This window comes from Paramisgurnus dabryanus, chromosome 13 (genome assembly GCF_030506205.2).
Source record: "Paramisgurnus dabryanus chromosome 13, PD_genome_1.1, whole genome shotgun sequence".
NCBI classification, from domain to species: domain Eukaryota; kingdom Metazoa; phylum Chordata; class Actinopteri; order Cypriniformes; family Cobitidae; genus Paramisgurnus; species Paramisgurnus dabryanus.
The window spans coordinates 19,194,686-19,218,074 of record NC_133349.1 but is presented as its reverse complement, the minus strand read 5'-3'; the positions used below and the strand labels follow the sequence as shown (position 1 = coordinate 19,218,074).

The window sequence follows — 23,389 nt, the reverse complement described above, 5'->3', positions numbered from 1 at the left end:
TTGACACTAATGTAACATTTCTATTCTCCAATTCTGTCACAGCAGATCCTAATCGTCCAATGCAAATGAATGATCATTCTTAGTGTAGTGTAATGAAAAGCATTACACAACATTATTGAAAATCTGTAAGGACTGTAAGGAAGCTTTACAATTAAAAGAGGGTGCATTAATCTATCAGCTATCCGTAAATGTTAAAAAAGATGGTGACACAGTGTCATACAAGGAAAGTCCTAAAACTAAACAGGGTCACCCAAAGGAGCAGAAGTAAAATAAGTACAATATAGTGAATATTATCATAGTGCATTTTATGCCTACACAATACAATCATATCTAAAAAAAAAAAAAAACTTTAAATAAGCCTTATGATGTATTTGCACTTTATGTGCCACAACTCTTATGAAATTAACCATGGTTTTATTGGTGTATAGTTGTAGTAACCATGTTTTTTTTGTGCATTGATTACTATCAGCAGAACCATGGTTTTACTACACTAACCATCGTTTAACTATGTTTTTTTGAAAACCATGGTTATTTTGTGGTTACCATGGTTTTACTGTAACCATGTTTTTTACTGTAGTAAAACCATTGTTACTTTTCACAGGGGAAAATATATTCATAATTCATATGTTTACAATCATATATAAAATCTATGATTATTTTGACTATATTAATTATTTTAGATTGTTTTAGATTATTTTAAATAAAATTGTGTGTATTTTCGTTGAGACACATATAATATTGGACTTAAATGGGGTAAAATGGGTTCGTATTAATTATTTAATTAATTAATTTGATCTGTTTTGTAATCACGCACTTCTAAGCCGATTATAAAACGTTGATTTTGCCAGAAAATATTAGTTTATAATGTTATTTCTCATTTAAAAACTTTTAAGTTCTCTGACGTTTCCATGGTGACTCGTGAAATCTGCGATCCATTGACAATGCCTTTATGTTGTTACCGTGAGCGCGCGTTAACTCTGGGTTACTTTCAGCGAGTTGATTGACCTAACTCTTAAACTGTGTTTTGGAACCGACATACCCCGAGTAAGCAAGTTTGGGGTTGATCAACCCAAAGTTCGGGGTTAATCTGATGGTAAGTTAACCCTGCTTTCTGGAATACACCCCTGGTGGCCAATACACAACATGACAACATAAACATCAGTTGAGGGCTGCAACTCCACTTTTTAAATGACAATATCCTGGCCAGACCAATGTTGTCAGTGATATAAGTATTTAAAATGAAAATTATTTCTTAATGTCTAGTGACATATCAGGGCCATTTTATGATTAATTGATATACATTTCTTACATACTGTTCCTTTAACATTTAAACACATAATCACACATGCAGATACAAGATCAACAGCCCCTATTTCATGGACAAGCAGTACATCCAACACAACCTAATTATAACTCAGACATTAGCGTAAACCTCTCACTTTTTCTAATCTTGCTTTTTACATAAATGCAACAATAACCTTGCCTAACTCATCACAATAGCTTATACAGTTGTGTTCAAAAAATAGTACTGTACAAATAAAAGTGAATAAAGTGCAAAAAGTTTATTTCCTTATTTTCCAAATGTATTAAAAACATTACACATTCAGTTTCAGATCAAAGCATTAACAAAATTTATCAAATCTCTCTTATTCTATTAAAAGCCGCTAGCGAAGCAAAGAAAATTAATATTAATCTGTAAAAAAATAATAGTTTCTTAAGATTTAACTTCAATTTAAACTATTGAATTACAAATATTTAGCTGCATAACCATTGTTGTGTGTCAAATCAATCAACCAACTTCTGGCACGAAACAGGTATTTCATCCCAGGATCCACAGTTCCTGTCAATTTTTAGGTTTTGGTTCAGAAATTGCTTTTGTAATGTCACCCCACAAGGGTTCAATGGGGTAGATATTAGAAGATTGAATTGGCCACTCAATAACCTCAATCCTTTTTGTCAGGAACCAAGATTTTGGCACTTGGCGCTTGTGTGATTGTGGGTTTTGTCTTGTTAAAACACCCATTAAAGGGCAACATAATCTCTTCAAGTATTCTGAATTATTCAAACTGATTCATGTTCCTCTGTATATGATAAATAGGCCCAACACGTAGTATGAAAAACATACAATAATACCATGATTTTTGCACCACCATGGTGGTCTTCATAGTGAACTGTGGTTGCCTTGAATTCAGTACCTGGAGGTTCCTTTAAATACTTTTGATAACCACTAGTCCCAAAAAGAACAATGTTACTCTTATCAAGCCACAGAATGTTATGCATTTCTCTCTATTTTTGCCCCCCAGATCAACGTTTTAATCAAATTACGTTGTTTCTCAGAGCAATGTTTGGAATGGCCCATTTTACAGTACTTAAAAATTCAGCATCAGATATATTTTTTATAACAATGAGAAAAACATTTGCTTTCCCTCTTTCTTTATAAAGGTCAAAAAGACCTGATTTTCCACAGAATTAACTTATTTTCTAATTCTTCACACTGCTATTATTTTGATCACTCTACTTACACTAAATCAGTCAATTACTCAGATCAAGTAGTGCGGATATCATTACCAATGGGTCTATTGTTTTTCTATTACACTACTTCATCTGTAAGTAAATCATTTCCAATGCAGTATTAACAGTGGTTTATCAGGTTACTAAAGTTGAACTTTTATTTTTAAGTACAGCACTGCTTGTCTTTGAATGCATTAATCTAATAACTATAGGTTAAATCCAATCTGAGTTTTTGGTTTTGAAATATTTCATTAAAACACAAACCTTTAACGTGCAGCCTTACGTCATAGCAGCTCATTTTATTCACTCTGCACCGATACCACTGTGCATCAGTGTTTACCACATCACGTATGATGAGAGATCCGTTCTTTATTATTTGTCTCTCACACAGAGGCTTCGGTACACCGTTTCTACTGTCTGAGTGCTCGCATGAATATTCGTTTACATCTGTTGATTGATCACCATGAATGACTCCCCACTCAACGTTTAGATGTTCAGGGCAGGGTAGCGTAACTGTAGACTTTTCAGTTGTCCAAATTGGGTCCAGGACTTTACACTCTGAAACCAAAAAACTTAAAGTGGCTAAATCCACACAACAAGATGTCTATGTATGTTAAATAATGTATAGGTAGAAATATACACAATGTAGCTTCACCTTTGACCCTCAGTGACAGTTTAGTTGTGGTACACTCTAAACCACTGTGCACCTCACATTCGTATTGGCCAGAATCACGTAAAGTGATATTTTGAAGATCAAGTATAACATGTCCAGCATCAGTTCTTACAGACCATCTGTGAAGCTGTGATGCTGCATTTGGATACTGTAGGACGACTTCATCTGGGTTGGTTCTGCGTAGTTTAACACTAAAGTTTGAGTGTTGGGTTGTGGTATGGCAATAAATAGATACATTGTCACCCTGTGCAGAATTGATGCTGCCGGCATTAAAGTTTTTGCAGGGTGTCTGTGTCTCAGCTACAAGGAAATTAAAAAGAGAAACGTGCTACTCTAAATATAAAAATATCAGAGAACCAAGACATGCAATGACAAGAAAAAACACTCACTTGTATGTGAAACCAGGAGTACATTTTTGGGGTGTAGCATCAAGAAAAGACAGTGGTTTACTGGCTCATAGAGGATGTTGTATAGCAGCACAATAGAAGTGGTATAGCATAAATAGCACCACTCATGGTTCTAAAATATGGTTCTACATTGCTGCTATATTGCATTTATAAAGTGTTTCCTCTATGATTACAAACCAGTGAACAACTTTTATTCCCATATGCCAAAATCACATTATACATTTCTCTGGCAAAAATATGTTTTAAATATATGCTATATGCTAATACATTTGCTTAAATAATATATTTTAGAACTAGAAAAGTTAGTTTTAACCTTTCGTATATTAATATCAAAAGTATTTAGGGGCAACAAATACATTTCTAATTTTACCACCTATACAGCAAAATATATATATATATATATATTTTTTTTTTTTTTTTTTTTTGCCAAAATATAAACGTTTTTACAAAATGTATAAAGTATAAGTATAAAATGTATAAGTAAGTATAAAATATAAAATTATAAGGATATTTTTGCAATTGAGCAGTTTACTAATTTAACTTTAACCTTTTATGTGTAAAGGTTTGTAACATAAAAAGTTTTTCTTTCAATGCAATGTTAATATAAATGCTTTAAAATATATTAATATTTAAAATATATTTCGAAATATCAAAATATGGCAAAACATTTTTTATAAAATACATCACATATACAGCACAGATATTTTTTGGCAATTTTTATTTTAAAATATATTTACAATTATATTTGAAAATATATCTTTTTTTGCCGTATGGGTTGCTACAGTATTTAGCACAATTTTTATGTGTTTGTGAAGAGTCAACAAAAAAACATCACAAAATTTGATAAACATATTTTGCAAACCTGTGTTGCTATGCACTGCAAAATCTTTACGTGTAACTGACATGAAATTTGATTTTAAGGTATTTTTGTATTTTTTTGTTATTTTAATTTTAAAATGCTGAATATTATGTGGCAATAATTCCTGTAATGATGTCATGTATAGTTTTAGACTAAAAACTTTCTCATCATGTAGTATTTTAGTAACTGTCAAACAAAGATTGTACCTGGTTATATTTTACCCATCTATAATAATTTGCTGTGCAAACTAATACAAGTTAGAAAATCTATTTGTTACAAGCACCAAAAATTAGGCATTTTCCAACTGAATTCATCATGTAAGCGGTAATGTTAATCATATTGAGTATATTACACCCATGCCACAAACTCACACTTTGTACATTGAAAGAACATAATCTAATATTTACATGTAGATTAAATTAATATACATACACTATACATAAAGCTTACCTTTAAGTTCCAATACAGCTAATAAAAGTATATTTAGAAGTTGTACATATGAATGCTGTAAAACCCCCATCACACAGATAGCACACCTAAGCCCACTGTGAAATAACTGAAACCATAGTCATGCAGAGGACTCTTTACCTCAGAGGCAGTTTCAGTTTTACGATATGCAAAAGTAGGAAATGTGACATCTTAATGTGACGTCTTTTGTTTTGCGCAAAATGAAAATTTTATAATTTAATTGACATTTGCCATTTCCTGGTACAGCCTTTTTAAATACAGTTTTTAATGCTTTAGAAATTGCAAAACTAAAATGGAAATGTACCTGAACTGATTATATGTGTTACACATAAGCAAAAGCTGTAGCAAAATGATCGCTTAATTTTTTTTCTATACAATTACGTTTACCGGTTGGACACTTGGGATTGCATTTTCATAAGCGTGCAATGGATGTAGCAAAATTCTATTGAAAATGAATTCTGAGTCCACCATGACCCCACCCTATCAATTGCATTAAGACGGGGTCATATAAACATAGGTGCATCATCACGAATCATGTCAAAAAGATTATGGAAAATGAAATCGAAATTTAATTTCTATAGTATTGTCCCTTGAGAAGATATACTAAAATATTTGCTGGAATGTGAAGGGTGTACTCACTTTAGTGACATACTGTAATTCTTGCAGGAGATTATCTGTCATACAATGACAGCAAAATTTTTTTTTAAATAAAAACACAACACCAAACATAATTTTTACATATAAAGTCAAATTATATATTTATGATTCATCCAAGAGTTAAACTAGAACATCAGTTGAGGACAGATTTTTGTCCTTTATTCCAACTTTTGAAAGATGGCACAGCATTAGAAAGTTAGAAGTTACAGTACAGAAAGAGACTTCAATTTCAACATTAAGTGGAAACATATTAAGAAGAACTACATTTTGTTACAGGCTGTTGGACGTATGTAACTTCTGTTTGTTCAGCACCAACTGTTGAGAGATAAGATTCAACAATTAATTATATACTGTATACTCTATATAAAAGACATGTAAATGTTATTTTGTAAATGTACAAAGATGCCAATGTTTTGTCTCATATAGGAAGAGGGTGCATGTTTTTTTAGGCCGATTATTATGCTGGAATGAGAGTATAGTTTCTAGCCATATCGACCTAAAAAATTCAAGTCTGTCTCAGTCTCACCCCATTTCGTCAATATTTGACGACACTTGACCATTCGTCATATGTTGACGTAAGGGTACCTTTCGCGTCATTTTTTGACGAACTGGGGACTTCAATACTATTACGTCCGTTGCATTCTCTTTCCTATTTTATTACCATTTGCGCGTCGGTTTAGGGTTAGATTACGCAAAATTAAACAGTGTACGCGAAATTAAACAGTGTACGCGAAATTAAACAGTTGTCACCTGGCGTTGGGGTTAGAAACAGTTGTCACCTGGCGTTGGGGTTAGAGTTAGGTTTGGGTAGGGATGTCATTATGTAAATCTAACCCTAAACCGACGCGCAAATGGTAATAAAATAGGAAAGAGAATGCAACGGACGTAATAGTATTGAAGTCCCCAGTTCGTCAAAAAATGACGCGAAAGGTATACCCTTCACGTCAACATATGACGAATGGTCAAGTGTCGTCAAATATTGACGAAATGGGGTGAGACTGGGTTATCTTAGTACACAATGTAACTACAAAAGAGTCAACTTTTAAATAGGAAAAATATTGAAACTCTTTGGTTATTTTTGAGCGCGATGCTAATGGACTAATCAGATTCAATGGATAAGCTATGCTAAAAGTGGTAATGTCCGAGAATCAGACACAGTCGATCACTTTGTCTAAACTTAAGACATTCTTCTTTAACAAAGTATTCACATAAAATGTCAAGTAAATGTACGTATCACGCAATAGTTAGTTTGTATAGAACAAATCATTCACATAACTCATCTGGGTAATATACTTATGCCGCAATAGTTAGCCTGTCTGGAACCGAGAGGATTTTAAACCTCCATACTGTATGACACTTGCATTACATGTGAACGGGCCCTACGCTAATAGGATTCTGTTTCTCTCTCCCTGTCTCGTCCTCGACCCCGAGGAGAATGAGACAAACAGAACCAGTTCTTGCTGCTGTGAAGGTCATCACACCACTGATCTACTGGCTGTCCTTCAACGTGATGCCCCGCCGATGCCTGAACAATGACCACTGGCTGAACCAGTTTAATCCTCTTATCCGTTTCATATCCCTATCGTGTTTATATATAAATATATACGTATCTCTCTCAAGGGTTTTTCTCCTCCTAGGAATTTTCCCACAGGGTTTTTCTCCTAGGGGTTTTTTTCAACCCCGGGAGAGTCAGCCAACATTGGCTTTACATTATTACTACGCTCGCTTGTACGGTTTATTCTTAGCCGCTGTATTCTACTTCTTATATTATCTATCGATTATTCTGTGTTTTCCCCTACATCAATTCATGTAAAGCTGCTTTGAAACAACTTACAAGTGTGTAAAGCGCTATAAATAAAATTTTATTGAATTGAATTGAAAAAACTGCACGCAAATTTCCTGTATTTTCTGATTTTATTTAAAAAAAAGGCAAATAAGTAATTATGTATGGTCACTAGCCTATACTATTGCAAAAATAAATCTAGGTGGCCTTAAGTTGTGCACAGTAATGTAAATACTGGACGTAAAGTAGTCCAACCCCGTTTGAAGTGACCTAATAATTGGTGCTAAATGACACTAAAAGTTCGTAATCTAACCATTTTTAGTGCTGTATATAACCATATATACAGTATTACCTATGAAGAACCACACAGGGTGATATAGCACCACTATAGCACCCCTTATGGTCCTACAGAGCAAAATATGATTCTACACAAGTGCTACAGCTGTATGGCACTTAAAATGGTTCCTGATTAAGAGCCAGTGAACCACTTTTAGTGCTATTTAGCACTGTTTGTTTTTAGAGTGTACCTGTCCCATTTATTACTTCAGTATGTAAACCGAACTATTGGTATAAATGTTGTTTGCAGTAACTTACAGAAACTCATTGCTTCTGGATTTTTTTTCAAAAAATGATTCAGTGGGAATTGGAGCCCTGCCAGCAAAAACAAAAGTGTCTAAAACCTCATTTTATTAATAATACTTTCTGTGTTAGGCCAAAAATATGTTTTAATATGCTAAATCCATTTTGTAGCAAGTAAAGCTTAATTAAATTATTTTTGAAAATATATTTAGTTTTAACCTTCATATATTAACATAAATTTCAGGAGCAACAAATACACTTCTAATTTTACAACCTATACGACAAACATATATATTTCTTTCTTGCCAATATGTATAAGTATGTATAAAACATAAAACTGTAGGTATATTTTTGCACTTGAGCAGTTTAAATTTAATTTCAACCTTTTAAACCTATTTTTGGCCATTCTTTTGTATATTTTGAATTTGATTTTTTGCTGTATGGGTTTTACTCACCATCTGAAATCTGAGAGAAATATACAGAATCCTGAAGAAGATAGGAGATCTGGCTTAATTCAGCTGCAATTAACAGAAAGAGGTAATACTATTGAATCAAAACACAATAGAATTAAAGTATATATAAACAAATATTCAGAGGCGGACACTACTTGAGTATTTTAGTTACATTTTCCAAGCATCTGTGCTTTATCAGAGTGTTTGTCTTGGGAAAAATTACTTTACTTTACTAAAAAATGTTCACTACATTTTAAAATTGATTTAATATCTAATTACATAAAAATTGTGTACTTTTACTTTTTTACAAAGTAAAAGTAAAAAAACAGTAGATGTTTAATGTACTTAAATATTAAATATAAACCAAAAAACTTGAAATTATGAATGTAGTGGAGTAAAAATTATGATAACATGCTTTGGAATGTATGTTTTCCAAAGAAAAACACTGATAAAGGTCACGTTCTTTGTGATTCCATTTTTTAAACCCTAGTTAGTGTGTAATGCTGCTGTAACAGCATAAATAATAGCTGTAAAATGATAAAGCTGAAAGTTCACTGGCAGGTGATATATTTACTTTAATAGAATTCCTTTTTCAAATTACAACGAACAGCCGGTTTGGACTACAGCCCTCTACTTCCTGGTTTAATGACGTCAGTAAAACAGTTTGTTGACTAAACTCCGCCCACATGAATACGTCAGTCACCAGCTTTGGCTCAAACGGCTCTGCTAAGCTAATCTGCTATCGAATCACAACACACTAAACAAACTACACAATCAGAACTCATTATGTATTTCTGAAGGAGGGACTTCATAGAACAAGGAAGATATCAGACTGTTTTGAGGACAGTGAAAACAGCGATATACAGATAAGTAATTGTGTGAAAAATACCGCATTTTTTGCACGTGAAACATGAATACATGTTAGATTGCAAACTATAAACACAATCAAAGCTTCAAAAACACAGACAGAACGGGAGCTATAAAATACGAATACTTGAAAATGTACTTTTATGTAGAAAGTAAAAATACTAAAGTAGTGTCCGCCTCCGCAAATATTTACTCTGCAGTTTACAAAAGGCATCATTTGTCATCTTACATTTGCTGCTTGTTTCGCTTGTTTGTTTTTTCAGATACAGAATCCCAAACATGATCAAGGTTATGATGACACACAGAGATACTACAGAGACTGCTGCGGTCAAGCTCCAGTCACCTTCACTATGGTCAGTAACACTAACAGTGGAGACTGATACATTTGTGAGAACTAACAAAGTAGACAGAAAAACATCAGATTCACATTGGTTAATGTTTATGTGACAAACATGTGCATGCACACATATAACTAGACGACTGTCTTACCTGTGACTTGCACTGCTGTTGAAAATGTTTCCCGTGCTGTTGTTGAATCAGATGTCTCGTGATCTATAATTAAAATAAAAGACTGTCGTCAAAAAACATTTATGCTGTAATAAAACATACAAATGTTAACCAGCTCACATAAGCCTAACATTCAAACACATACAGTGGGTACAGAAAATTTTCAGACCCCTTTAAAGTTTTCACTGTTTGTGTCATTGCAGTCATTTGCTAAAAATCAAAAAAGTTCATTTTATTTCTCATTAATGTACACTTAGCACCCCATCTTGACAAAATGTTTTACTTAAAACACAAACCTGTAATGTAGAGCCTTACGTCATAGCAGTGCATTTTATTCACTCTGCACCGAAACCATAGTGCATCAGTGTTTACCACATCACGTATGATGAGAGATTCGTTCTTCATTCTCACTCTCTCACACAGAGGCTTCCGTGCACCATTTCTGCTATCTGAGTGCTTGCATCGATACCGGGTTACACCTGTTGATTGGTCACCATGAATGACTTCCCACACAACGTTTAGATGTTCAGGGCAGTTTAGCGTAACTGTAGAGTTTTCAGTTGTCCAAATTGGGTCCAGGACTTTACACTCTGAAACCAACAAAACGTTTAGTGGTTAAATTCACACAACAAGATGTCTATGAATGTTATATACTGTACAATATAAATACACATGATGTAGCTTCACCTTTGACCCTCAGTGACAGTTTAGTTGTGGTACACTCTAAACCCATGTGCACCTCACATTCGTATCGGCCAGAATCGAGTAAAGTGATATTTTGAAGATCAAGTATAACATGTCCAGCATCAGTTCTTACAGACCATCTGTGAAGCTGTGATGCTGCATTTGGATACTGTAGGACGACTTCATCTGGGTTGGTTCTGCGTAGTTTTACACTAAAGGTATTTGAGTGAAGGGTTGTGGTATGGCAAGAAATAGATACATTGTCACCCTGTGCAGAGTTGATGCTGCCAGCATTAATGTGTTTGCAGGGTGTCTGTGTCTCAGCTACAAGGAAATGAAAAAGAGAAACATGCTACACTGAGTATAAAAATATCAGAGAACTGAGACATGCAATGACAAGAAAAAAACTCACTTGTATGTGAAACCAGGGGTTAATTTTTTGGGGTCTAGCATCAGAACAATGGCCATAGAGGATGTGGTATAGCATGAATAGCACCACTCATGGTTCTAAAATACTGGTTCTACATTGCTGCTATATTGCATTTATAAAGTGTTTCCTCCATGATTACAAGTTTCATTGCCATACACTGTAAAAAATTATATCAAATCAACATATATATTTTATGTTACCTTAACTTAACAAATTAAGTTACACAATTTAAACTTGTTTTTATGTGTTATGTAAACTTATCACAAGCCAAAACTTAAAACAGGAGGTTGAATTGACTTGCAAAAGCAAGTTTTTTAAACTTCATGCATTTTTTTCAGTGTATGGCAATAATACAAAATGTATTCCTTTGGCCAAAAATATAAATATTTCAGGGGCAACAAATAAATTTTTACAACCTATATGGATTTTTTTTTTTTTTGCCAAAATATAAAAGTTTTTACAAAATGTATAAGTTTAAAATGTATAAATAATATAAAATTATAAGTATATTTTTGCAGTTGAGCAGTTTACAAATTTAATTTTAACCTTTTCAAACCTGTTATGTTTATGTGAGATACAAAGCTTTTTTCAATGCGATGTTAATATGAATGCTTTTAAATATATTTATTTTTAAAATATATTTAGAAATATACAAAAGTGGCCAATGAATATATCAAATACATAATTTGTAAACATATTTCAAAATATATTTCAGCACAGATATTTTTTGGCAATTTTTTTGTATGTTTTACGTTTTTATGTCGACAAAAAAAACATTTTTGCAAACCTGTGTTGCTGTGTACTGCAAAGTCAAACAAAGTCTTAACGTCTAACTGACATAATTAAAGTTGATTTTGAGTTTTTTTCCTTTTTTCTTTTCTTTAAATGCTGAAGATTATATAGCAAAATTCTTATAATGATCACATGTATATTTTTAGATTAAAACCTTGTTTATAAGCGTTAGTTTTCAACAAGGTAATCATGTAGTTTTTCAGTAACTGTCAAACAAAGATTTTACCTGGTTAGCCTATATTTTACCCGTCTGTAATAATTTGCTGTGCAAACTAATCCAAGTTAGAAAATCTATTTGTTACAAGCATCAAAAAATTTGATTTGATTTGAAGCAATTTCCAACTTAAATCATTATGCAAGCTATAAATGGTAATAATAATCATACTGAGTATATTGAGCTTACACCCATGCCACAAACTCACACTTTATATTGAAAGAACATAGTCTAATATTTACATGCAGGTTAAATGAATATACATAAATAAACTATATATAAAGCTTACCTTTAAGTTCCAAAACAGCTAATAAAAGTATATTTAGAAGTTGTACATGCTGTAAAACCCCCATCACACAGACAGCACATCTAATCCCACTGTGAAATAACTGAAAGCATAACCATGCAGAGAAACTTTTCACTCTTTACCACCGAGGCAGTTTCAGTTTTAAGGTATGCAAAAGTAGGAAATGTGACATATTTTGTATCGTGCAAAATGAAAATTTGATTTAGCCTACATTTGCCATTTCCTGGTGCAGCCCTTTTTAAACATAGTTTTTAATGCTTTAGAAGTTACAAAATGAAATAGGAAACATACCCGAACTGATTAGATGTGTTACACATGGTCAAGCAAAAACTGTAGCAAAATGATTGTTTAAATGTCTTTTTTTTCTAAATACAATTACGTTTACTGGTTGGACACTTGGGATTGCATTTTCTTAAGCGTGAAATGAATGTAGCAAAATTCAATTGAAAATGCATTCCGGGTAGACCATGACCCCGCCTTAATGCAATGATTGACAGGGCAGGGGCATGGTCGACTCTGAATGCATTTTCATGTGCACTGCATTTTTGTGTGTGAACCTATGCATCATGTCAAAATACATGAGGTTATGGAAAATTAAGCTATATAAATTGACAAACATATGGAGTTTGTAAAAGTAGCAAACAAAACAGTGGTGCTTAAAACATTATGAGGTGGTTTCCCAGACAGAGATTAGACGAGTCTAAAATAAATATAAGAGCTGTCCAAACTAAAAACAACCTGCACTGACATATCTTAAAATACATCAGTGCCATTTGTTTTGCCTCAAATAATGTTTTTAGTAAGGCATGTTTGTTAAAACTATTTATATTTCCTAATTAAACTGAGGCCTATCCCTGTTTGCGAAACCACCCCTAAATGTTATAAATGTGAAATATAAAGTATAAAATTTGACTTGTGTGGCTTAATCAGTCTCATATGAATCATTTCTCAGATGTCTTAGCCTATAGAATCTGATCTATACTTCTTGTGCACACACTGAAACTACAGATTTGTCATGCTTACATTACTTGCAACCCAAACCAGATACTGGTATTAAATTTTTAGTACAGTCATAGCTCAGGGGGAAAATGTAATACTGTAGTTTTGTAATACTGTATGTTTACACATTCTGTAGTGAGGTGGTTTAGAAATAGATTATAGAAAAAGGCAAGAAAACTCTCACAAAAATGTAGCTGTTCAAATAGAAAAAGACACAATGTAGTTGTAGCGTCAAGGTCTTCGGCTGTAGCTGTGTGGGACTACAAAATTTAGAGAAGCGGTCGAGAAAATAAGATTGTGTTTGAAAGAATTCCAGAATTAAGCAAAGAAAATGACATTTAAAGTAAACAATTGCTTTTCTGCATGCTAATAATCAAATGATTTCAATTCCATAAATTGTCTGTGCACATGTACTCATGAGCTTGAGCAATGAGCAATTTAATCTTGTGATATGCGTGTCATTCATAATACTGTAACACCTGAATAGTATTTATAGTAACATCACTCAAAAAAATTCCCTGAAGAATGACAATACATACTGATAAACCTTTAACCTTTACTTTTAAAATAGCTAAGCTTCAAAAGTAAATTGGTGTGACAATTGATATTAAGCAATAATAAAATGGGAAGGATTAGTACTGGCTTACAGTATGTGTGTGTTTAGGGTGTGGATTTTGAGAAGATTTAAAGAAATGTTTGCACATTGTTTCATGAAAGAATTTTTGGTAGTGACCAAAGCTACATAGTTGGTTTCATCACGGCTGAAAGGAAAACAACAATTTGTTTTCAGATGCCACTTTAAAGGCATTACAAAGCGATCTGGCCAGACAGATTTTTATTCTTTATTACAGCTTGTGAAAGATGGCATAGCATTAGTAAGTCAGAAGTTAAAGTGCACAAAGAGATTTGAATGTCAAAATAAAACAAGTGAAAACATTAACAACTGCATTTTGTTACAGGTTGGTCAACATTTCCATATGCAGTCGCTTCTGTTTGTTCAGGAACAACTGTTGAGAGATAAAATTCAACAGTTAATTTTAAAAGCCATCTAAATGTTATTTTGTTAATGTACAAAGGTGCAGTTGTTTCTCTCTGGGGGTGCACATTTTAAAGCATTGCTGTTTTAAATAAAATGTTTATAAAAATCTTCTATGCTGCAACTTGAACTTTAGGCTCATATTAACACTCAAAATGCAAGAATTGTTCTTTTACATTACTGACAAAACTTTAAAGTAGTTTCTAATTTACCAAGCCCCTCAGTAGCTGAAATGCATGGAAATGCATGCCATTGTTACAACAACATTGGCTTCATTGCAAAAAATAAGTCAATCCACACTTAAAATATATATATACCCTCCATTTGTAAATGTTTGCATTATTTACAGCAAAAGGCCACCACCACGTTTGTTGTTTTAGCAAAGTTTTAATGATCATCCATGTTTTTTTTTAAGATACAAACAGAAAAGGCAGGAAATATGTACAAAAAATGTTAAAAAAGCACTAAGCTCTTTTGACGAAGTCTTGACGAATTAGGGTTTCATTTTGATTTAAGAGAGCCTGCACGTTCCCTCTGTTGCTCAAGCTGGTTAGGCTGTTGCACAACAGAGGATCTGAAGGCCCTTTTAACGGATAGTGAGATCAGCTCAGATCATCACTGGAACTGCCTAACCTGACCTAGACAGCCTTAACCAGACCAGAACCATCAAAACAGCTATTAATATTATTAAAGATATTAAAGACCCCTAACACAGTCTCTTCAGACTATTACCATCTGGCAGACTCTACATCACTCTTAAGACGAATGTGTTGAAATAACATGTCTTGTGTCTAGTTAAAGGTCACATTCTGATACCATTTTTAAACCCTAGTTAATGTGTAATGTTGCTGTTAGAGCATACCTGTAAAATGATAAAGCTCAAAGTTCACTGCCAGGTTATATATTTTCTTTAACATAATTCACCTTTCAAAGCCTACAGTGAACGGCCGGTTTGGACTACAGCCCTCTTCTTCCTGCCAAAATGAAGTCAGCAGAAGTTTTTGACTAAACTCCGCCCACAGGAATACGTCAGTCGCCAGCTAAGCTAACGGCAAGCTAAGGTGCTATCGAATCACAACACACTAAACAAACTACACAATCAGAACTCGATACGTATTTCTGAAGGGACTGAGGGACTTTATAGAACGAGGAAGACATCAGCCCGTTTTTAGGACAGTGAAAACAGTGGTATACAGATAGCAGCTGGTAGAAAACAGTGTGGTGGGAACACACATAAAACATGATTTAAAGGGACAGTAAGTAGGATTTCCCCCCATCTAGAGGTTAAATTGTATTTTGCATTCAAACGAATAGTGCTCTCTAGCGCCTCGCTTTTCCAAATGCATGTTACTCACTGATCTTCTTGTCCGTTTCAGCTGATTCACGTGTTAGGAACAAAAACGTGTCGTGGAAACGCGTTGCAATAGGCATGTGCTTTTTGTCCCTCTGTGCTATTATAGTTTTTTCAATATGGCGGAACGACATGGAAGCCTTACTCATTCAATGTAAGTAAAGAGAAGACATTTTAAGCTTACAAAGAAAAGTCAGATCATTGGCAATAAATACAATAATTGTTTAAAACAACTAATATTATGCTGATAAAAAAATGCTGATTTTGATGGTTTATTTATTCTGCTACTATATTATTACAAAAATGTGATTACAGTACAGAATATATATGACATAAACTGCTTATTAGTTCATGTTTATAATAGTTCTTAAGGTACATTCACATTACAAGCGACTTCATTGTGTACCAGAATTTCATTATTTTCAATTGAAGCTTGGCAACATCCGGCGACACAAGCGACAGTGACCGTTGGCGACTGGATGGGGCATGTCCAGTCATGGGACAAAGTTGAGAAAAGTTTAACTTTATGCAAATGATAAGCGACTTTCTGAAGCAAGTTCACGTCATCCGTCCTTCGTCAGGTACTTGAGTGAACGTTACTCATTTGTTTATGACAACCAGATTTAGAAACGCATCCTAATGATTTCTTTGAAAGAGACGAGCGATGAAGTCGTTTGTAATGTGAATGTACCTTAAGACCTATTAAAAACATTAACTAATAAGCAGTTTATGTCGTATATATTCTGTACTGTAATCACATTTTTGTAATAATATAGTAGCAGAATAAATAAACCAGCTAAACCAGCATATTTTTATCAGCATAATATTAGTTGTTTTAAACAATTATTGTATTTATTGCTTACTGGTAGTGTCTATGAAAGGTTTTACTGGACGGATGTGTGAATACAGGGTGCACGTGCTTCACATAACATTCAGCTCTTGTGCATGGATTATGGTTAAAACAAATGTTTTGTTGAGATTTATTGTGTTTGTACCAACTATTATGGCAACCCCTAACTACACAGATTATGCCGGTCTTCCTGGTTTTTATAATAAATATTAAAAAGCCAGTCAAAACAAGCACACTCATGTTTGTCCATCGCAATACGACTACTATTAGCTTTAGTAGCGGCTCACCAGAAGTCTTACACAAAGATGGCTGCGAACCCATTTACTTCAAAAATAATGTAGATATGGTCACTATAAGATTACAAAGACAAATCTTATGGTGGCATGGTGGCCTTCAGTTGTGCATAGTACTGTAAATATATAAATTAGTCCAGGCAAGTTTGAAGTGACCTAACATTTCTTTCCCACTTATTTAAGGTATGTAAACAGAAATATTGGTATAAATTACCAAAACTTACAGGTAGTCATTGCATCTGTATTATTGTCCAACAAATAATATAGTGGGAATTGAAGCCCTGCCAAGCAGAAAATCAAAAGTGACTAAAACCTCATTTTAATAAATAATACTTTCTGTATTCTCTTTTTGAAGAGATTTATTACTCACCATCTGAAATCTGAGAGTAATATACAGAATCCTGAAGAAAATATAAGGAATTCCGGTTAAATTCAACTGCAAAAAACAAAAAGAGGTACAGTACAAAGCACAACAGGATTAAAATACATTATAGACGTGGTTCCATTACAGAAAACAAACATTTTATCTCCTCTGCAATTTACAATTAGTTGTAGTCTTACTTTGGCGGCTGGTTTTGCTCTTTCGTTTTTTCAGATACAGAATCCCAAACACGATCAAGGTTATGATGACACACAGAGATACTATAGAGATTGCTGCAGTCGAGCTCCCTTTGCCTTCACTCTGGACAGCAAGACTAACAGTGGAGACTGATGCATTTGTGAGAACTATTAAAGCAGACATAAACAAACACAGAATTTGCATAGATTATTGTTTATGTGACGAACATGTGCATGCACACATACAATTAGACGACTGTATTACCTGTTACTTGCACTGCTGTTGTTGAATCAGATGTCTTATGACCTATAATTAAAATTAAAGACGGTCTTTAGAATACATTTATGCTGTAATAAAACATACAAATGTTAACCAACTCACGTAGGAAACTTAACATATAAATACATAAACACACATGCAGATACCAGAGCAACAGCTCATATTCTAAGAACAGGCAGTCCACCAACACAAACTTATTATAACTCAGACATTAGCATAAACCTCTCACAACATCTAATCTTGCTCATCACATAAATGCAACAATAACCTTGCCTAACTCATCACAATAGCTTATATGACACTACAGCACAGCATGTTTTTAAATGCTTTAATTTAATAACTAAGTTAAATTCAATCCGAGTTTTTGGTTCTGAAAGATTTCATTAAAACACAAACCTGTAACGTGCAGCCTTACATCATAGCAGCACATTTTATTCACTCTGCACCGATACCACTGTGCATCAGTGTTTACCACATCACGTATGATGAGAGATCCATTCTTCGTAATTTGTCTCTCACACAGAGGCTTTGGTGCACTGTCTATGCTGTCTGAGTGCTTGCATGAATATTCGTTTACATCTGTTGATTGGTCACCATGAATGACTTCCCACTCAACGTTTAGATGTTCAGAGCAGGGTAGCGTAACTGTAGACTTTTCAGTTGTCCAAATTGGGTCCATAACTTTACACTCTGAAACCAGAAAACTTAAAGTGGCCAAATCCACACAAGAAGATGTCTATGTTAAATACTTTATACAGTAGGTAGAAATATACACAATGTAGCTTCACCTTTGACCCTCAGTGACAGTTTAGTTGTGGTACACTCTAAACCACTGTGCACCTCACATTCGTATCGGCCAGAATCGCTTAAAGTGATATTTTGAAGATCAAGTCTAACATGTCCAGCATCAGTTCTTACAGACCATCTGTGAAGCTGTGATGCTGCATTTGGATACTGTAGGACGATTTCATCTGGGTTGGTTCTGCGTAGTTTTACGTTAAAGGTATTTGAGTGAAGGGTTGTGGTATTGCAATAAATAGATACATTATCACCCTGTGCAGAGTTGATGCTGCCAGCATTAACGTTTTTGCAAGGTGTCTGCGTCACAGCTACAAGGAAATGAAAAAGAGAAACATGCTATAGTATAAAAATATCAGAGAACTGAGACATGCAGTTACAAGAAAAAACATATTGTTTCCTATAATCATAATGATGAAGTTAAGCAACTTAATGTCCTTTTTAATATTCCTTTTTATCAAATGGGGTGTAGTATCACTCTAAAAAGGGTCATTTTAAAAAAATGGTTTACTAGCTTGTACGTCGTAACCATAGAGGAACCACTTTAAGTACTATATAACACCTATGTGCACTACTATAGTACCACTTATGATTCTACATAGCACAATATGGTATGATATATAGCACTTAAAGTGGTTACCCAATCTTTAATCATAATTTCTAGATGTATTGTGCTCATTTCAGTCCAGTGTCTGTTGAATCTCAACAAAAGCAAACCTCAGGAGTAATACAATCACCCAACAGCAAATGTTAACCATGTTTTCCTTATTTAAATTTTCAGTAAATTAAACTAAAAAAACACACATTATTTTTATTAAGAATTTGGCAGAAATGTTGGCTGTAGTTGATAGAATGAAACAAAAATTCCAATTTTACTTAAACACATACCTATTAATAATAAATCTAGTTAAACTGAAAGGGACCATTGAAATGGTCTCTTAATTCATTCCGCAGCTGTACATACATACACTATACAAAAAACCTTACCTTTGAGTTCCAATAAAGTCAATAAAAGTATATTTAGAAGTTGTAAATATGAATGCTGTAAAACCTCCATCACACTGACAGCACACCTAAGCCCGCTGTAAAACAACTGAAAGCATAACCATGCAGAAGACTTTTCACTCTTAACCACAGAGGCGGTTTCAGTTTTACGATATGCAAAAGTAGGAAATGTGACATCTAGAGAAACTAACTGAGAGAAAACATCCATATGATGTCATTCATCACAACCACTTCTGCAAATATAAAATATTCTTCACACATTCTAAATAACGCAACATTATTTAAAGATGAAGCCAGCAACCAAAATAGGCTCTCTTGACTCACTTGCCATTATTGGCAATAACAGTCCCTACAGAAAAGTCCAGCAAAGACCAGCATAAGCTGGTAGCTGCCGGTTTTAGCTGGTTTGGGTGGCAGTAGCTGGTCTAAGCTGGTCCTCCCAGCCTGGCAAAGCTGGTCAAGCTGGTGGGTCAGCTGGTCTACCAGCCTGACCAGCTAATTCCAGCTAGACCAGCTTAAAAAGTGACCAAAACACAACTAGAACAGCTTAAAAAGTGACCAAAACACAGCTAGACCAGCTTGCTACACCAGCAATACCAGCAAAAAACCAAGCTGGGAGACCAGCTAAAACCAGCTCTCTAGCTTATGCTGGTCTTAGCTGGATTTTCAGTAGGGGTACAAGCAGGACAGATATCAAGATCTGTGATATCATGAAATTACACAGATTCTGTTTTTGCTTCCAACATGCAATATTTTTATTTAATTTGAAACATTATAGTTATCAATTTGTCAAGTGTTTAAACTGCTTGACAACAAAGGCAAGAACAAATGACTTATCGAGCTTCATTCTTTTTTTTAAATTCATGTTCCCTCATAATCTTAAATCAAAAACACCAATCTCCCCTTCTCAAAATAATCTCTCTTTATTTTCGGTCATGACACTTGGGCCTGGGAGAAGATTGCTGCGATTAGCAATAAGCAACATGACCCAACTTCAAATGATCCAATCAGATCTCAATGGAAAAATTCAAATCCAGCCCTACCCTTTGTCATTTTTTTATAAGCAATTTCACTCAGGTATAGAGGGTATGCACGTGACGTCACCTTCGGTGAAAATGAATGTGGTTATGCCCACTAAGTGGCAAAAGACAGAGCGGAAGAATTTGTGAATTTTTACAGTGTAAAATCCCCTGCGGAAGTGGTCGAGGCAGCCTCGTCACGTGCAGCCCTAGTCGCGAACAGAAGAGTGTAAAGACCATCGACTTTACCTGCGCAACTCCACCGAGCTGACACCGACTGGGCACTTTAGTATTGCACTTTTTGTACTAACGTTTTATATTTCTCTATTTATCATTCTTTTTTCTCACTGGCACATTTCCTATTCTTCTATTTTATTATGTGTTTTCAAATCTCTACTGTTACTACAACTCGTAAATCAGTTGTATCACATCGCCGCGGGCGAAATGTTAATAACCTCTGCACTCTCCCTCCATCCACTACTGCCTCACTGACTTTTCCCATTGGCTTATGGAACTGCCAATCTGCTGTCAACAAAGCAGATATCATTACTGTTATTGCTTCACATTCTGGCCTTTCTGTTTTAGCACTTACTAAGACATGGATTAAACCAGAGGACACTGCCACTCCAGCTGCCCTCTCCAACAACTACACTTTCTCCCACAGTCCTTGCACAACAGGAAGGGGTGGAGAGACCGATCTGCTCATTCCAAAGGACTAGAAATTTCAACAACAAACACCCTCATGTGACAGCAGCTCTTTCAAGTCACATGTTGTTACTATCATCCACTCTACTAAAATACTTTTTTTGTTATCTATCGCTCCCCAGGTCAATCTGGACACTTCTTGGAGGAGTTGGATGTACTTCTGTCTTAATTCCCACAGGACGGTACTCCTTTAGTAGTACTTGGTGACTTCAACATCCACCTTGAGATACCACAGGCAACTGACTTCAACACCCTGACTGCGTTGTTTGACCTCAAGCGAGCCCCTACTTCACCAACCCACAGGTCTTGTAATCTTTTAGATCTTATCTACATACGCTGCTGTTCCACTTACCCCACCCAGGTCACCCTACTACACACTGATCACTTCCTCAGTCCTCACTCTTGAGCAGGGCTGCAGAGGAAGTTGCGCAGATCGAAATATCCTTCTGACCTCTGTCTCTATCAGTCTCTTCTTGCCTCCTTCTCAATGGATATCTCCTCTGCTAAGACCCTATACTATCTTTCAAAGATTAACAACTCACCTGACTCTCACACTCTCTTCAAGATCAATTCTCTACTCTTCTTTGTCCCCCTGCCCCCCACCTTATCCGGCTTAACGGCTGATGATTTTTCTTCCTTCTTTGTGAAGAAAATGAATACTATCAGCAGTCAGTTCTCCAAGCCGCTGCTTCTTGCGCATACTCAAACCTCTGAGGCATGCTCCCTCCCCTCCTTCTCTACCCTATCTGAAGTGGATGTTTCCAAGGTCTTTGCTTCTAACCATCCGACTACCTGCCTGCTAGATCCCATAACCACCCATCTACTTCAGGCCATCTCTCCGTTGGTTATCCCTGCTCTCACCCACATCATCAATTCATCCCTTTCCACTGGTACCTTCCCCTGTAGCATTTAAAGACGCTTGGATAACCCCGCTGCTGAAGAAACCCACACTCAATCCTGCTATGATAGAGAACTACAGACCCTTTTCTTTTCTTCCCTTCATTGCCAAGACTCTTGAACGCGTGGTGTTCAACCAGCTCTCCTCTTTCTTCACACAAAATAACCTCCTGGATAGCAATCAGTCTGGTTTTAAAAGCAGTCACTCCACTGAGACTGCACTGCTCTCAGTCATTGAAGACCTAAGGCAGGCAAGGGCATCCTCCAAATCATCGATACCGGGGTGCCTCAAGGCTCTGTGCTTGGACCACTGCTCTTTTCGATAAACATGACATCCCTGGGCTCTGTTGTTCGAAAACATGGCTTTTCCTTCCACTGCTATGCGGACGACACTCAACTCCACTTGTCGTTTCTGCCTGATGATCCCACGGTTTCTGCCCGCATCTTAGCATGCCTGAGGGACATCTCACCATCTCCAGCTTAATCTTGCGAAGACAGAACTGCTTGTTATATCTTCTGAACCAAAGATTCAGCACAACCTTTCCATTCAGCTAGGTTTCTCGACCATCAAGCCTTCCAGGACGGCCAAAAAACCTGGGAGTGGTCATTGATGATCAGCTTAGCTTCACGGAGCATGTTGCCAGCACTGATCGCTCTTGTAGATTCATCCTCTACAATATTAGAAAAATTAGACCTTTCCTAAATGAGCACGCTACGCAGGTCCTAGTCCAAGCTCTCGACCTGTTCGGCTAGACTACTGCAATGCGCTACTGGCTGGACTTCCAGTCTGCACAACCAAACCCCTACAGATGATTCAGTACGCAGCGGCAAGAGTGGTCTTCAATGAGCCAAAGAGGGCCCACGTCACTCCTCTCTTTGCAAATTTACACTGGCTTCCTATAGCAGCTCGCATCAAATTCAAAGCTCTGCTCCTGGCCTTTAAAACCACCACTGCGTCACTTTGGACAAAAGCATCTGCTAAATGACTAAATATGATGAGCCTTGTGTTCTACAAAGGTGGGATGGTTTAATAGTGTTAGGCACGACAAAACATATAGGTCAGGAAAAGCAATGTCAGGCCATATGTCAATGTCAACAGACTACTGGTTGTTTGGCAAGTTGTTAGGGTCACTGTTAAGGCCAACTAAATTCAATTAAAGCTGATAATAGTCCGTTTTACTGGCGTTTTCACTGCAGCCGCTATGAAAACCAGCCACTTTGCTAAACGTTTTGCCACTCAACAGGGCGAGCTCTGGCGTGGTCATGTGGAAAAGTGACGTCAATGCATACCCTCTATACGTCACTACATGAAAAATGAGGCAATCGCTACTTCCGTTTCATGGCGACTGTAAAAAAATCGTTCCATTATAAATTGAATTACATTGAATATGATCTGTAAATAAATAAG

General features: G+C 35.4%; 2 protein-coding genes and 1 long non-coding RNA gene across 5 annotated transcripts; all 3 read right to left on the bottom strand.

Annotated features, from left to right (window-relative positions):
* Positions 1-1,742: 1,742 nt before the first annotated feature.
* On the bottom strand, positions 1,743-5,608 carry LOC135743372 (uncharacterized). Its single transcript, XR_010530507.2, has 3 exons — positions 4,901-5,608; positions 3,167-3,484; positions 1,743-3,069 (listed from the first exon to the last, which is right to left on the bottom strand). It is a non-coding gene; the product is annotated as an uncharacterized lncRNA (long non-coding RNA).
* An 83-nt stretch (positions 5,609-5,691) lies between these two features.
* Positions 5,692-12,572, bottom strand: LOC135743178 (uncharacterized). The gene is made up of 8 exons (XM_065260756.2): positions 12,173-12,572; positions 10,451-10,771; positions 10,060-10,353; positions 9,746-9,808; positions 9,486-9,650; positions 8,393-8,455; positions 7,953-8,009; positions 5,692-5,890 (listed from the first exon to the last, which is right to left on the bottom strand). Exons 1-8 carry the CDS (start codon positions 12,234-12,236, stop codon positions 5,826-5,828), a joined length of 1,092 nt encoding a protein of 363 aa, XP_065116828.1. The 5' UTR covers positions 12,237-12,572; the 3' UTR covers positions 5,692-5,825.
* A 156-nt stretch (positions 12,573-12,728) lies between these two features.
* LOC135743179 (uncharacterized) lies at positions 12,729-19,548 on the bottom strand. 3 transcript variants are annotated; one of them, XM_065260758.2, is made up of 8 exons: positions 19,343-19,548; positions 18,346-18,666; positions 17,954-18,247; positions 17,543-17,584; positions 17,281-17,445; positions 17,090-17,155; positions 16,944-17,000; positions 12,729-14,196 (listed from the first exon to the last, which is right to left on the bottom strand). In XM_065260758.2, the coding sequence occupies exons 1-8, from the start codon at positions 19,410-19,412 to the stop codon at positions 14,126-14,128; spliced, it is 1,086 nt and encodes a 361-aa protein (XP_065116830.1). In that variant the 5' UTR covers positions 19,413-19,548; the 3' UTR covers positions 12,729-14,125. The 3 variants fall into 3 exon arrangements, with proteins under 3 accessions (XP_065116830.1, XP_065116831.1, XP_065116832.1); XM_065260759.2 differs by having other exon boundaries at positions 17,281-17,427; XM_065260760.2 differs by having other exon boundaries at positions 14,155-14,196; positions 17,090-17,120.
* Positions 19,549-23,389: the final 3,841 nt, after the last annotated feature.